Below are 15,121 nucleotides of genomic sequence, written 5' to 3'. Positions count from 1 at the left end.
GGTGAACCCATCACCACAACCACACAAAGGTGTGAGCCAGTAGAGCCCCTTTAAAGTAGCATCTGGTTCACGCATCTACTACCGCAAGTGGATTCGAAAACGCGATCACTAAGATGAAAGGAATTCTTCTACCAACTCAACTACCACCCTTATGGTGAGTTTTAACATTTGAAGATCAAAAATAGTTTTCCAAAATTTTGCCAAACAATTTTTTTCAAAAATTTTAAGATACTTTTGTAGAAGACGCATGTGAAAATAGAAATTTATTTATTTTTCAAGATAAGCATTAGCATAGCCTAACTTGATTTATAAAGTGAGAGGCTAACTGCAAATGCAAAATCAAACACATTCTTTTCGATTTGGATCAAGAATGAAAATGTAACCCTTGTTTCATTGGCTTAGAAGAAAAAAAATGCAAAATCAATCAAGTTGAACTCCTTGGATCATAGATTATTATTCTGTGTATGGTTGATGTGGATAGAAAGAACTAACCTAATTGGAGCACAAAGATGATAGGTTGTGTTTCATTGGGAGTTGCCGTGATTACAAAAGAAATGAATTGATTGTTCTTTAAACGATTGATGAAGTAAGGAGGAACAAATTAAACTGTTTATTTGGCACACAAATTTCTTCTAAAGAGGCTTGGAACTATTAAAAAAGCATGTTCTTTTCGCATGTTACTTAAAATACGCATAACAATTGTATAGATCCGTCCGCTATCTAAGGGGATACACAAAAATGGGGTTGAGGGGTCATGGGAATGCAATAAGAGAAGTTTCTGGTTGCAGCCCATTTTGCCGTATTGTCTGCACAGAATTTGACACTTTCTGTTTATCTTCCAAACTTCCTAATCAGAAGAGTTGGGGTAGAGGATAGGGTGTCGGAAATGGTGGAGATCTTCCAATCAGAGATGAGACCCTACGATAGAGCCTCCTTCGATGATAAACTTCTTCAGGTGCAAGGAGACGGCCAACCAACTTTATTTGCCGAGTGGGACTATCCATTCGTCAGCTTAAGTTTTCCTTGGCCACAGGCTTTCGTTCTAAAGAGCAACCCCCACTTGAGTGCCCAGAACAATTTAGCAAACCTCTTATGGCGATCATTTTAGGGGAAAGGAAAGAAGCCAAAACTGAGTAATTCAGATGGGAGGAAAAGCAGCCCACAAATTATGAACAATTCAAGTGTAAATAATGAAAGCATATGTCAACCTTGTTCAAACAATTTACCACCACTTTCTAAAACAATCCCTTTGTTATATTTGCATTACTCACATGAGTGTACAAATGCACAAACTCACAGAGAGAGTGAGAGAGAAGTTTACAAGCTTGGTGTTTCGCCGGCGTGTCCAGACCGGGCATTTAACAGTGGCTGGAGGGCTTTGACTACAATGCTCATGTTTGGCCGGAAGTCAGCTTCATATTGCACACACAAGGCAGCAACAGCAGCCATCTGCAAATCAAGACAAGCAAAGGACTTGTTATATTAGATGTTTTGGGGTCAAAAAATGATTTGAAGTGATAGATATTTTGAGGCCTTATTAGTCTAGTTCTAATAGATGCAGTCACGCAGGCCAGGTGGGAATTAAGTTTCTTACACTATTATATTATTTTTTTGTTTTTTTGCCTTTTAATTTTATTTATACTGTGTCTCTTTTTGTTAATAAATTTTTCTAGGGCTAAGACTTTACAAATCTTTTTTACTCATATTCTGATTCCACCCCTCTTCAGCCACCAAGAACTCTATCAAACGAATGAAAAGAATAGAAGTTTTACTCTATCTAACCACATGTGATAGCTCCTGTTATGAGTTCTACCTTACATGAAAAGGGGAAGAAGACTCCTCCCCCAAACAACAAACCCATTTAAAAAAGAAAAGAAAAAAAGTGGTATTTAACAGTCAAAAAGGAGTCGGAGCAAGTACCTTTGCAACAGCCTTAGGAGGATACTCTCCATTAAGTCTTGTATCAATACACTGCCTAACCTTGTCTTCACTAAGTTTTGGTGTAGCCTAACACATGTCAAAACCATCCTGTAATCAGCTTGGTTGCATGGACAACATATTTTTATGTCTAAAATGCTTGAAAACAAAGAAGAGGTGCTGGATGTGAGAAAAGAGTAACACAATTTAGTACCCATGTAACTAAACTCTGCTGCCCACGTGGTAATGTATGATCAACAGGCTTTCGCCCTGTCAAAAGTTCAAGAAGGACAACACCGAAGCTGTATACATCACTCTTAGCATTCAACTGTCCGGTCATTGCATACCTGCCAACCACAAATAAAGAATGACAAATGTATGGTGCTCAAGGAATGCAGTCTCACATCATGCTTTAAATATTGGAATACTTCACTGGCTCAAGCTGATACCCAGTTTAATTGCCAGAAAGGCAAGTAAAAGACTTGTAACCTTTTTGAAGTCTGATTGGCATTGGCAAAAATGCCAAGTATTTATTTCATGTCAGAAAATATCTAAGCAGCCAAAAGAATCATTAATTGATTTACATAAGGCAATGCATATCATTGTCATTCAGTGAAATCTTTGGCAGCAAATTTCATGTCATTAAGTAGATTAGCTTCCCTCGTGATCTTATATCATACTCCATACAAAAAATGAATGGATATTAGATAAAACAAACATGATGCATCCATAAATTGCTTACTCAGGTGCATGATAACCAAAGGTTCCAAGAACACGAGTGGAATGAAGACGTGCAGCCATATCAGGAGCTTGATTTGACAAATCAAAATCCGCAATCTTAGCAACATCATCATCAAAGATTAGTACATTGCTAGACTTGATGTCCCTATGGATGATGTGAGGATTGGCCTTTTCATGCAAGTACTCAAGCCCTTTTGCGGCCCCCACAGCAATTTTTACTCGTTGTGCCCATGACAGAACAGGACCAGGTTGTGCTCCTTTAACACCCTTTCTCCCTGCATAAAAATTGAATAATAAGTAGAAACACCAACACAACTCTAAAACTGTGAATATAGCAGCTCCCAATTATAATATATGAACCAAGATAATGCAGCTAAAAACAATAAACATATCATTAGGCTTTCAGCCTTTTACAGTTGCAGCTCAATATTACATACCATGTAGAATATCATGAAGAGATCCATTAGACGCAAACTCATAGGCAAGAATACGGGAGTTCCCATCAACACAGTAACCAAGCAATTGAACAAAATTGTCATGCTTCAGCCTTGATACCATAGAAACCTGTTAATCAAACATTAATTGTCATGTAAAGCTTAACTTATTTCATTTACTCGGGAAAAATAGTAAGTTACGGTTGCCAAAACCTGGGCTAAAAATTCCTCGTCAGGTTGTTTGCTAGCATCTAACTTCTTGATTGCAGCAGGCTGCCCACTTTTAAGAACCCCATGATATACCCTTCCGTATGAGCCCTCTCCAATCAAAGTATTTGTCCCAAAGTTATCTGTAACTTCTTTTAGTTCATCCACTGGTATAGCAGGAACTTCAATGGGCTGAACTTTCACAGCTTGTGCACCCTTCGGTGCAGTTTCTGATGTATGATAGCCACCATCATTTCCTACAGGATAGGATTCAAGTCAGATTACAGTAATAAAAACAGTAACTGAATAAACACACACAGAACATAAAAGGAAAATTCCAAGAAGAAAAAGAAAAAAACAAGATAGTGTTGGTGCGTTCAGATTACAGTAATAAAAACAGTAACCGAATAAACACACACAGAATATAAAATAAAAATACCAAAAAGAAAAAGAAAAAACACAACATAGAGTTGGTATGTGAACGCTACATCTGTGTGTGTGTCAAGTGAAAATGGATATAAGCATCAAAAACTCATACAGCTTAATCCAAGCCTCCAACCAACCTGGCCAGTGGATTTTAGAAACTACTTTGATCTAAATGTTGATTATATAGATGTAAAACAGTCATACATTACATATTTACTTAAATTAATTCAGTCATGATGCAACAGCTCTAGCTTGGCCCACTGAATTACCTGCTGAACTTTTCACCACGTATGGACCTCCACTGTCAGCAGCTTTACGGACATCATCTTCTTCACAACAACCAAAGCAGCTCATGATTCTTTTCCTCAAGAATACTCCTGTCTGATGAAAAAGTATCATTTCAAATAAACAAAGCAGCAATTCTAACTTTTATGCATAAAATATATAGGAGGTGAAAAGATAGAGCAGACCAGCTAAGTGCTTCATGAGAAGCTGATCAGCACACAAAAGAACCATTTCAAAAAGGAAAAAGAAACAAAGAAATCAAAATCTAAAATTTTCTACGTTCACTTCCTTCATCTTTTTAATTAAGTGATTCATTAAAAAATAAATGCGCAAAAAAAATTGGGCTTCCTGCATTTTTTCAGGCACATCAGTGCCAGTCGCCATTTCAGGTCAGACTCCCCATTATCCTATGACATACAACTCTCTCTATGAGAAAATTTATCATTTGCAAGAGGAAGCAGTGACAACAGATGAACCATTCGAACCTATGTGAAGCTGAATGAGAAGCAAGAAAGACATGTAACAAATCTAAGTAGCTGGGATTCTAGGATCCATTGAGCTAAATCAAACCAAGTTGTGCAAAAACAACATTTAAGAACGGGAAATGCTAGGTGTTTTTCTAGTGTTCTCCTGATATCCTCCCAACTATGATGTGGCTTTTAAAATCATCATTGAATTTAAGATTATCATTATTGACTTTTAATCTATTGGTGATTTTAAAAGCTACATCACAGTTGGGAGGACACTAAGAGAACACTAAAAGAACACCTAGAATTTCCCTTTAAGAACTATCTTCCCAATGTTAGAATATATGAAAAGATTTGATTATATTCAAATCTGAATGTAATGAGTAATGCTAAAGACCATCTTTTTATCCCCCTAAAGTTGATGTGGCTTTCAAAATCACCATTAAATTTTAGATGAATCATATTTGGATTTTGATCCAATGGTAATTTTGAAAGCCACATCAACTTTAGGAGGATAAAAAGATGGTCCCTAGCATTACTCGAATGTAATTGATTTCAGATTTGATTATAATCTCCTACATTGTAGGTAATTAGATTTGATTATAATCTCCTACATTTTAGGTAATCAGATTTGCTTGTATTCACTTTTGATTTGATATTTATCTCCACCTACCATACTTGTATTATCTTCACCTACCCAAATTCTCCTATAACATCAAGAAATAAGAGTAAGCCAATTGGATACGACGACTACTTCACTTATTAGATTAGTATTAGCCGTAACCATTTGAGCTAATACCGAACCACCCTTAAATTCTTTTGTGCTTATTTTCTATTTCTTGCTCAACGGTTGAAGAACCTTCTGTATGAGCTCATTGTCATCATCCTCGCCGTATCAATTTCTTTTTCTTTGAAGTGGGTACGATCCTCTTCTTTTTGCTTTTGTTGTTGTTGTTGCTTTTTCAGGGGATCGGTTGCCTTGATGGAATTTTGACTGGAGGCTTCGCTTCCTGCCATTGCTGGGGGCTGGTAGAGTAACAATTGTGTCTCAAAGAGATATGGGACTAGTGATCTTATTGAGACTTCCCGTTAACCAATGTTACAATATAATTGGCTACGCTCTTAGCATTCCCAATCAAACCAAACTAATCTGTGCCCATGGATGACAAAACTTATTTAATACACACTTTATTTTCTATCTATAACAAACAATCTGGTGAAATCTTTTGCAAGGGCAACACCTCAAAATTCCAAGCGTATACATTCTTTCTGACCCCATAATTGCAATACCACCTCAGTAGCAAAATCATATTCCCACCTCCGCTCAAATTGGCTCGTGTGGAATTTTAAACATATGAAATTCCACAAGACTTCATGCGTTACACAAGCTCATAAACAACTCTACAACGAAATTCCTTTGACCAAACCCAAGCATAGCATTCATGCAAGCACATTACAACAACGTTCCTTAATGTATTTCTTGGCACAGCAATTCTGAGTAACACAAAACGCACAAATATCTAGTGATATTTACCCAACTTCTCATTCATACCAATTCAACACAAACCATATCCACCTTAAAATTTGACAACACAGCCACCTTCTCAGTCCCGCATGGTTACTCTTAACTCCAGAATTTAATCAGAAAAAGAAAATCTTCTGCACATTACGGTTCAAATAATTTCACTTTTGCATCACTATTTTAAATTTTCACCGAGTTTATATCATCCAATCAATCCACTTCCAGCTATCATACACACAGATTCGGCAGATCAAAACCAATCACCACCAAAAATCAGAGCTAAACAAATATAAACAAAAAAGCAAATACGGTGAAACTAGTAAAAGAAAAATACAGATCAATTACAGGCTTACATAACAGAAGTAACATTGCGTTTCTTACTCAGAATTTCTTCATCCACCAAATTCAAACTCAAAATCACTAACAAACTGACTAGGAAAACAAAGAGAAACTGAAAAATTCGGAGAGTTACAGAGACGGATCGGTACCTGAAATCAGAGATGAGGCAAGAGCTCTGTGTGCGTGAGAGATCTGAGCTCCGAAACCGGCGAAGGGGTGCGCAGGATATGCGGAGATGAGTGGGCAGGATAAAGCACCTCAGATTGCTCAGCCTTGTCTAGCTTTCAGACCTTTCTCTTCGACTCTAAAATCATTGACTCCAATTTGTACGTATTATTACAGGGATTTTTGCTAATACAAACACTTAAATACTGCTTAATTAATTAATTAATTTTATTTTCTATTTTTTAAATTTGTTTAAGAGTGTTGGTTCTTCTTGGTCTGAGAAAGCTAGCCAGACTTGACCGCTCAAACAATTAAGTTGAATTTTGCAAGAAATTTCTGGGCACGTGTCGGGGGCTGACTGGTTTGAAATTGAGAGGTTTGCAGATTTTTCTGATTACTAAATGCCATGCTAATTGTTAAGTAATCAGTCTACCTCACACTTATGACACCAGGGGTTAAACAGTAAAATCACGTCTAACAGTTTCTATAAAACCGACTCTATTCGGTAATATTGTTTAAAAATAAAAAAAATAAAAAAAATAAAATACTCTTTAAAAAATTGAACAAATGAGTACTTTGTACATTTTTTTAATTAATAATTAGTCCTTTTTTTTTAAATAAAAAAAAAATAGAGCGAGATTAAAATAAAAATAATGTAATGCTACTATTGAGATGTGATTAGTGAATTGCGGATTCCTCGTGTGAGCTGATGAGGTTGAAAAAGTGTTGAATTAGTGATGATTTGATTAATCAAGTTGAATGCAGAAAGTCAATACTCTTCAAAGGGTGTTTGTCGATTCATCATCAACCATTTTGAAAAAATTCCAACTCTTAATCATTATATCTTTTCTAACACTCTTCTTTTTACCAAGTAATAAGATTCAACAAGTGAACCAAAAAAAAAAAAAAAAGTGAAAGATTAAATTGAAATAAACGGTTAATTACATGAGTGATGATAGAGAGAACACGGGCGTGCATTACGCTTGTGTTTTTTAATATTTTTTAAAATATATATATATATATATATATATATATATATATATATATAAAATTAAAATATTAAAAAATATATTATTTTATATTAAAAAATACGGGTGTGCATCATGCCCGTGTTCTCTCTATCATCACTCTAATTACATAGATAAGTTTAAATTTTAAATATTTATTTTCATACTATATTAAATTCTCACTCACGGATCAGTAATTATTGTGGCATTATTTTTTTACTATGAAACATCATTATCTCTAAATTTTGAGATATGTCTTTAGTTTCCTTTTGTACAAAAGTGGATTTAAAATTAAAATCATTTGGATTTCCAACAATTTTTCTGTCCAAATCAACAATTTTTCTATCCAAATCACTAGCAATTCAGATAATAAATGTAAGTGAGCTTATATGAAATTCACTGTCTAAACACGTAAATACGTTGTTTGACATGTGCTCGATCGGACAAGTAAGTTTCGTAGAAACTCTTTTATTTTTACTATTGGAATTACTAGCAATTCAAATAACAAAATTATTAAAAAAATTTATCGGCTCCAGTTAGATTTATGGTGGATAGGGATTGTTCAACTAACATATACTGCAGTTTTTTGTCCTGTTATACGACAATATCTTGATTAAGAAATTAGTATTTTGTAATTTGCAATTATACCGCATGTGAGATGTCATGCGTTATGTATGTTCACATTAATGTAGAATCGTTATTGCAATAATTGGCCTTTTGTGAATCAAACATTTCCCATTTCTCTTTTATGTAATTTTTTTTTTTTTTTCGGTGGGACCAAAGAAACAGTTGAGAATATTTGCATGATAAATTTGTAATTATTATTATTATTATTATTTTTGTCTAAACTAGGTTAGAGGGTTGGAGAAATTTTCAACTCAGTTTATTATACCATTTATTCAAAATGGATGTAATTCTCGTGTGCATTTTTTTTTAAGAGTAAAAAGGTAATAAGGTCTAGTAGCCATTGAATATATTTGTTTGCCAATGACATCTAAGGGTTAGTAAACTTTGCCACATCAGCTTAATAGGATATTTGTGACATTATTGTGTGTAGCATTACTCTTTTATCCCACAATATTGATGTGTAAGTTTCAACCAATCCTTAATTTTATTTTATTTTTTTTAAAAAAAAGACTAATCTAATAATTGGTTGAAACTAACACTTCAGCATTTTGTAATAGTGTAAAATAAAAATATAGTTTATATCATTACTCTTTTTTACTAGGACTGATTCAAGAATTGGTTAAGACTGCCATGTTAGTATTGTAAAATAATTATATACGTTTTAATTGTCTGACATTGAGATATAAACATAAAGCAAGAGAGAGGGGGAGGGGTTTCTCCCCCTCCCCCCCTCCTCTCTTTCCTTGATTTGTTCCCCCCTCCCTTCCCCATTTTCCTTCCCCCCTCTCTTCCCCGATCTGTGTTTCTTTTCTTTTTTGTGTTTGTTTTTGGATTACGCTTTCTTTTCCCTGTTGTTGTTCTTTGTTTGCTTGTTTATTTTTTCTTCCTAGGTGTTTGTTTTGGCACACTTTGTGGGTGCCGCTCATGGGGGATTCACTCAAACTTCCCCCAATTTCTTTGAGTGCGTCGCCGATCTCTTCCGCGCTAGCTTTGCCGTTTATTGTCTTCTGCTGGGTCTTTTCACACGTCCCCACCGCGATGTGCTTCCAACGCCTTCTACGCATCGGTTTCCGGCAAGCACGTGATCGACTTTTCTTCCGGCTGCTGTCATCCGCCTAGTGTGCTCCTATTTTTAAATTTTTAGTTGTATTGCTTTGTTTTTTCCTGTATTTTTCTTGTTTTTATTGCTGCTTGTAATAAGGCCATGTCCTCTTTCTTGATCTCCTCGATGTTATTTTGGTCCAGATCCCTGGGGTTGTGGATGTGAACAATATCCTGACTTTCGGGTTCAAGAGGATGTGTGTCGGCATGAAGTCTTTTTGATCCTAGGATCGAGGAATAAGAGCTACCTATGCATTAGTTTGTATTTGTCTAACGCAGATATGTTATTCCAACTGAAAATTAGTTATAAGTTAGCGGATGTTTGGCGTCTTTGATGTGTAATCTTTTAGTTACGACTTTGATCTTTTAGCTTCGGATAGGATCTTTCAGAACGTTATATTCTGTGATTGTAAGAGTTTTAATGCTCTTGATTTTTCTATTAATGAGATAAGAATGATTTTCCTTCAAAAAAAAAAAAAAAAAAAAAAAGTATTGTAAAATAATTATAACATAAAATATGATTTCTAACTATACTCTTTTTCAAAATCACATGCATTTTGACTACATATCAATTTTTTTATTTTTTATTTTTGGGTCCTATGCTGCCATGCACATAAAAAAATCATGAGTGGCTACAGAATAAAAAAAAAAATTGAGAAAATTGAAGATCTGCTACTCTTGGTGGGATTCGTGGGCTCATGTGCCCACCCATAGCCCACTCTTACAATAATCAAAAAGGGAAAAGGAAAAGAAATCAAATGCCGGCGCACTGAATTGCTAGTGATTTGGCGGAAGTCCATCTTTCATCATCTCTTCCACGCTTTCCAGCTCAGAGAACTTGCACGGCAGCTTATCCTACACTCACAAGCCTATCCTACGCATGATCAACAACCATGCTTGACACATATCCAGGAACAAGGGCAATGAAACTCCTTGCTACAGAGGATGATCCAATATCCACATCAATCTGCATAATAGGAATTTGGGCAGTCATTTTTACATTCAGAACAAGCAGAGAGTTTTGAAGCTTGCATTCCAACCAATTAACAAATTTGAAATAAAACTTTCATGTGACATACATTGCTTACCCTATTTATGATGTTATTGAGATAAATCACTAAAAGGCTTTCTTCAGGTGGCACGCATTGCTTACCCTAGAATCCAAACGCCAACCTTTTTCCTGTCTGCAACAAATCCACTTCCAAAGTTCCATGTGCCCCAACAAACAAAGAAACATCATGGGCCAGAGAATTATGAACTATGACTAGAAATTTTCCAAAACCTTCTTCAGCAAAGTTTCACATTTCACATTAAATATTCCATGTACTGTTTAAAATCGCAAAAATAAAAAATAAAAAGTTGAGAGAGAATAATTTGGCATTGGAAGTACATGTGCTCAGAGAGTTTCTTCAAAATTGCGCGGGTCAAAGAACTGGGCGAAAGATCACTCCCTTAGCCATGGTGCTTGAGCTGGTGTCCACCGACATGGTTCATCTTCTTTGAACCAGAGAGCTGCAGAGAAGCAAGTTATGTGTGTGTGAGAGAGAGAGAGAGTTATGTCCATCAAGCATTACTTGATTACCAATCTCAGCTCAAAACAATAACACGAAAAGTAGCTATTATAGACACAAAAAGGAGTCTAGCAGAGCTGACTGTTATGCCTGAACTTTGGTTCTTGTATGGGTCTATATGACACACACAAGCACACACATACCACACGTACGTGCCCAGGCACACACATGCACATACATCTATATGTGCATGTCTGTAGTCTACTAGTTATCTGATTTATTATAGTTTTGACCATAATGTGCATCTGAATTGGGATTAAGAACTCAAGAAAAGATCACATTTAACCATATGACGATATTACCTATTTCACGCTTGCCATTCTCAGGGCTGTCACTCCCATGAATCACATTCCTGCGAAAAAAATTTCATCATAAGACCTTGTCTGTAGACAAGTAATTCGCTCTCAAGAAATAAACAACTTTTTCCAACCCACTGTGATTAAATTACACAAACTAGTGAAACACCAGAAGAGATTAAAGGCCCTAACCTTCCTGTTTGAACAGCAAGGTCCCCTCTTATTGTGCCAGGGTCAGCTTGAAGAGGATCTGTAGACCCTATAAGCTTACGTGCCGACGAAACAACACCAACACCCTCCCAAGCCTTCAAAAATAACAGCATAATCATTTTTTCGCAACTTAATACTTGCAAATATCTCGTGCTCATTATTTACAATGTAGATGTGTTAGGGACAGGGAAGAAAGAGTAAATCGCACCATGCACACAACTGGACCTGAAGTGATGTACTCAATCAGCTTAGGGAAGAAAGACTTTGCCTTGAGATCCTTATAATGCTCCTGTAACCATTAACAATGCACATGATATGCATAATAATTTAAGCATCCCAAAGACGATGTAAAAATCAATGCTCAAGTAACCATCAACCATACATCCAATCAACCCCAACTATAACAAGAGATATGAAGTTGGTCAATAACATTGCTGTGCTGTTAAATGTCCAGAAAACATGGAAACATCCTGTCATATTACTTCAAGTTCATTACATCACCTACAACTTTCTCCTTAATTAAAATGGGAGCAACATGTTCTGTTATCCTCATATGCAGGACTTCTTCAATTATTTTACATCACAACTGCTGAATGCCTTTAGTTTATTTCAATCCAGACAATGTAAACTCATGCAGAAAACACTTCAATTCACAATAATGAAATGGAAATACTGATTTGGGGCTTCTCCGAGCAAAATAAGTAAGTACAAGTATCAATACTACAACAAACCTCTGCCAATTCTTTTGGACATTGGAAGAGCTTCAAGCCAGTCAGTTTAAATCCCTTCTTCTCAAACCTTGAAATAATCTCTCCAACCTACAACAACTCAACCCAAGAAGACAAATTCAGACCAGAGAGACAATTAAAATAATCACTTATCCAAGATAAAAGCTAAATACACGACAGCGAAGAAAGCCAAGAAAAAGGGTTTCCAGGAAATTATAAAATTCCCTTAATCAGGACAAGCAATTAGGCTAAAAGCCTCAATCTATTAGAGGTATAATGTAAAAATCTTAAAACTTTTTCTCCATGCTCTCTCAGCAACTAAACATTACATAAGAGTTTCAAAATGGCAAACAAATTAGAGTAAAGCTTACAAGTCCCCGTTGAACACCGTCTGGTTTCACCATTATATAAGTCTCTTCAACTTCTTCCTGCACACACAATGACACGCACAAAATGAAGTGAAAATTTTCAAATGGGGTTCTAGTACACTTTGCAAATACTGAATAAAATAGGAGAAAGCTAAATTGGATTTCTGTACTTTGAGGCAAAAGTCAAAAAGAGAGAGGGAAAGAAGCAAACCATTGAAGCAACCAAGTGGGGAAGGAAGATACGGGTTTTACGGGAGAGGGTGGTTTTGGTATGGGGACTAGATGGGGAATATGAGAAAAGATGGGATTTTGAGTGGAATGCAGCTAAGTGGTGGTCGTGGTGGATGGTGCGTAGCATAGGCTTGTGAGTGTAGGATAAGCTGCAAATTCTATGAGCTGGTAAGCGCGGAAGAGATGATGAAAGACATGGACTTCCGCCAAACACTGCCTTAGCTTCCATTCTTTCTTTCCTCTCTCTCGCTAAGTCCTCTAGTGAGCCTCCTGTTTGATCAAAAAGTATCATTTCAAATAAACAAAGCAGCAATTCTAACTTTTATGAATAAGATATATAGGAGGTGAAAAGACAGAACAGACCAGCCAAGCGCTTCATGAGAAGCTGGTCAGCATACAAAAGAACCATTTCAAAAAGGGAAAAGAAACAAAGAAATAGCAATCTTAAATTTTCTTCAATCACTTCCTTCATCTTTTTAAACGAGTAAGTAATTCATTAAAAATAAATGCGCAAAAAGACATTGGGCTTCCTGCATTTTTGAGGCACATCAGTGCCAGTCCCCATTTCAGGTCAGAGTACTCCCCCATTATCCTATGACATACAGCTCTCTCTATAAGAAAACTTGTCATTTGCAAGAGGAAGAAGTGACAATAGATGAACCATATGAACCTATGTGAAGCTAAATGAGAAGGAAGAAATATATGTAACAAGTCTATGTAGCTGGGATTATAGGATCTATTGAGCTAAATCAATCCGAGTTGTGCAAAAACAACATATAAAAAGTATCTTCCCAAGACTAAAAGTGATCTTATTAAGACTTCTCGTTAACCAATGTTACAATATAATTGGCTACACTCTTAGCATTTCCAATAAAAACAAACTAATCGTTGCCCATGGATGACAACACTTATTTCATAAACACTTTATTTTCTATCTATCACAAACAATATGGTGAAATCTTTTGCAAGGGCATGCAAATAACAACTCAAAATTCCATGCGTATACAGTCATTGTGATCCCATAATTGCAATACCACCTCAGTACCGAAATCGTATTCCGACCTCCGTGCAAATTAACTCATGTTCAAACATGTGAAATTCCGCTAGAGTTAATGCAAAACACATGCTCATAAACAACTCTACAACGAAATTCCTTTAACCAAACCCAAACTTAGCATGCATGTAAGCACATTACAACAACGTTCCTTATATTCTCGGCACGACAATTCTGAGTAACACAAAATGCACAAATATCTAGTGATATTTACTCAACTTCCCATTCATATCAATTCAATACAAACCATATCCACCTTAAAATTTGACAACACAGCCACCTCCTCAATCCCACATGGTTACTTCAACTCTAGAATTTAATCAGAAAACGAAAATCATTTGCACATTACGGTTCAAACCATTTCACTTTTTGCATCACTATTTTAAATTTTCACCTAGTTATATATCATCCAATCAATCCACTTGCAGCTATCATACACAGGTCAGCAGACCAAAACCAATCACCACCAAAAATCAGAGCTAAACAAATATAAACAAAAAGCAAATACAGCGAAACTAGTAAAAGAAAAATGCAGATCAATTACAGGCTTACATAAAAGAACTAACATTGCGTTTCTTACTCAGAATTTCTTCATCCACCAAATTCAAAGTCAAAATCACTCACAAACGACAAACTGAAATTCGGAGAGTTACGGAGACTCATCGGTACCTGAAATCAGAGATAGAGCAAGTGCTCTGTGTGCGCTTGAAATCAGTGTGTGTGTGAGGTCTGAGGTCCGAACCCGGCGAAGAGTGCGCAGGATACGCGGAGATGAGTGCGCAAGATAAAGCGCTCAGCCTTATCTTTCCGACCCTCGTAATCAATTGACTCCAATTTGAACGTCATATCATATTATGCACCCTCCAATTAAGAAATGACATCTCAACTAGAAATTAAAAAAAAAAAAAAAAAAGTTAAATACTCCAAACCTCCTAAGGTTTTCCAACTTTATTTTTTTCCTCCTGGGGTTTCATTTTTATCACAGGAGGTCCTTGTAGTTTTGATAAATGACAAAGTTAGTCCATCTGTTAGTTGACCGTTAGGACTGACACGTGGACCAATTAGATGCTGACACATGGCACATATTTAATTTTTTAAATTTTTTAAAAATTAAAAAAATAAAAAGTATTTAAAAAAAAATAAAAAAGGACCCAATTTTTTTTCCTTTTCTTTTCTTTTTTTTTTTTAAAAAAAAACATTATTTTAATTTTAAAAAAAATTAAAAAATTAAATAGGTGCCACGTGTCAGCATCTGATTGGTCCACGTGTCAGTCCTAACGGTCAACTAACAGATGGACTAACTTGCTCATTTATCAAAACCACAAGGACCTCCTGTGATAAAAATGAAACCCCAGGAGGAAAAAAATAAAGTTGGAAAACCTTAGGAGGTTTGGAGTATTTAACCCTTAAAAAGAAAAAAAAAAA

General features: G+C 35.8%; 2 protein-coding genes across 5 annotated transcripts; both read right to left on the bottom strand.

Moving 5' to 3' along the window:
• Nucleotides 1-1,119: 1,119 nt before the first annotated feature.
• On the bottom strand, nucleotides 1,120-6,729 carry LOC132172786 (pto-interacting protein 1-like). Its single transcript, XM_059584356.1, has 8 exons — nucleotides 6,488-6,729; nucleotides 3,995-4,106; nucleotides 3,306-3,556; nucleotides 3,096-3,222; nucleotides 2,660-2,933; nucleotides 2,132-2,264; nucleotides 1,921-2,007; nucleotides 1,120-1,449 (listed from the first exon to the last, which is right to left on the bottom strand). Exons 2-8 carry the CDS (start codon nucleotides 4,077-4,079, stop codon nucleotides 1,318-1,320), a joined length of 1,089 nt encoding a protein of 362 aa, XP_059440339.1. The 5' UTR covers nucleotides 4,080-4,106; nucleotides 6,488-6,729; the 3' UTR covers nucleotides 1,120-1,317.
• A 3,079-nt stretch (nucleotides 6,730-9,808) lies between these two features.
• On the bottom strand, nucleotides 9,809-14,519 carry LOC132172769 (nucleoside diphosphate kinase 2, chloroplastic-like). Of its 4 annotated transcripts, XR_009439183.1 has the most exons (10): nucleotides 14,366-14,519; nucleotides 12,623-12,912; nucleotides 12,415-12,471; nucleotides 12,047-12,133; nucleotides 11,524-11,604; nucleotides 11,298-11,410; nucleotides 11,112-11,161; nucleotides 10,629-10,750; nucleotides 10,327-10,436; nucleotides 9,809-10,205 (listed from the first exon to the last, which is right to left on the bottom strand). XR_009439183.1 is itself a non-coding variant. In XM_059584340.1 (8 exons), exons 2-8 carry the CDS (start codon nucleotides 12,869-12,871, stop codon nucleotides 10,683-10,685), a joined length of 705 nt encoding a protein of 234 aa, XP_059440323.1. In that variant the 5' UTR covers nucleotides 12,872-12,912; nucleotides 14,263-14,519; the 3' UTR covers nucleotides 10,490-10,682. The 4 variants fall into 4 exon arrangements, 3 of the variants coding, with proteins under 3 accessions (XP_059440323.1, XP_059440322.1, XP_059440320.1); XM_059584340.1 differs by lacking the exons at nucleotides 9,809-10,205; nucleotides 10,327-10,436 and having other exon boundaries at nucleotides 10,490-10,750; nucleotides 14,263-14,519; XM_059584339.1 differs by lacking the exons at nucleotides 9,809-10,205; nucleotides 10,327-10,436 and having other exon boundaries at nucleotides 10,490-10,750; nucleotides 14,277-14,519.
• Nucleotides 14,520-15,121: the final 602 nt, after the last annotated feature.

This window comes from Corylus avellana, chromosome ca2 (genome assembly GCF_901000735.1).
Source record: "Corylus avellana chromosome ca2, CavTom2PMs-1.0".
Taxonomy (NCBI): domain Eukaryota; kingdom Viridiplantae; phylum Streptophyta; class Magnoliopsida; order Fagales; family Betulaceae; genus Corylus; species Corylus avellana.
The sequence above is the reverse complement of the archived record's forward strand: the minus strand, read 5'-3'. Positions and strand labels throughout refer to the sequence as shown.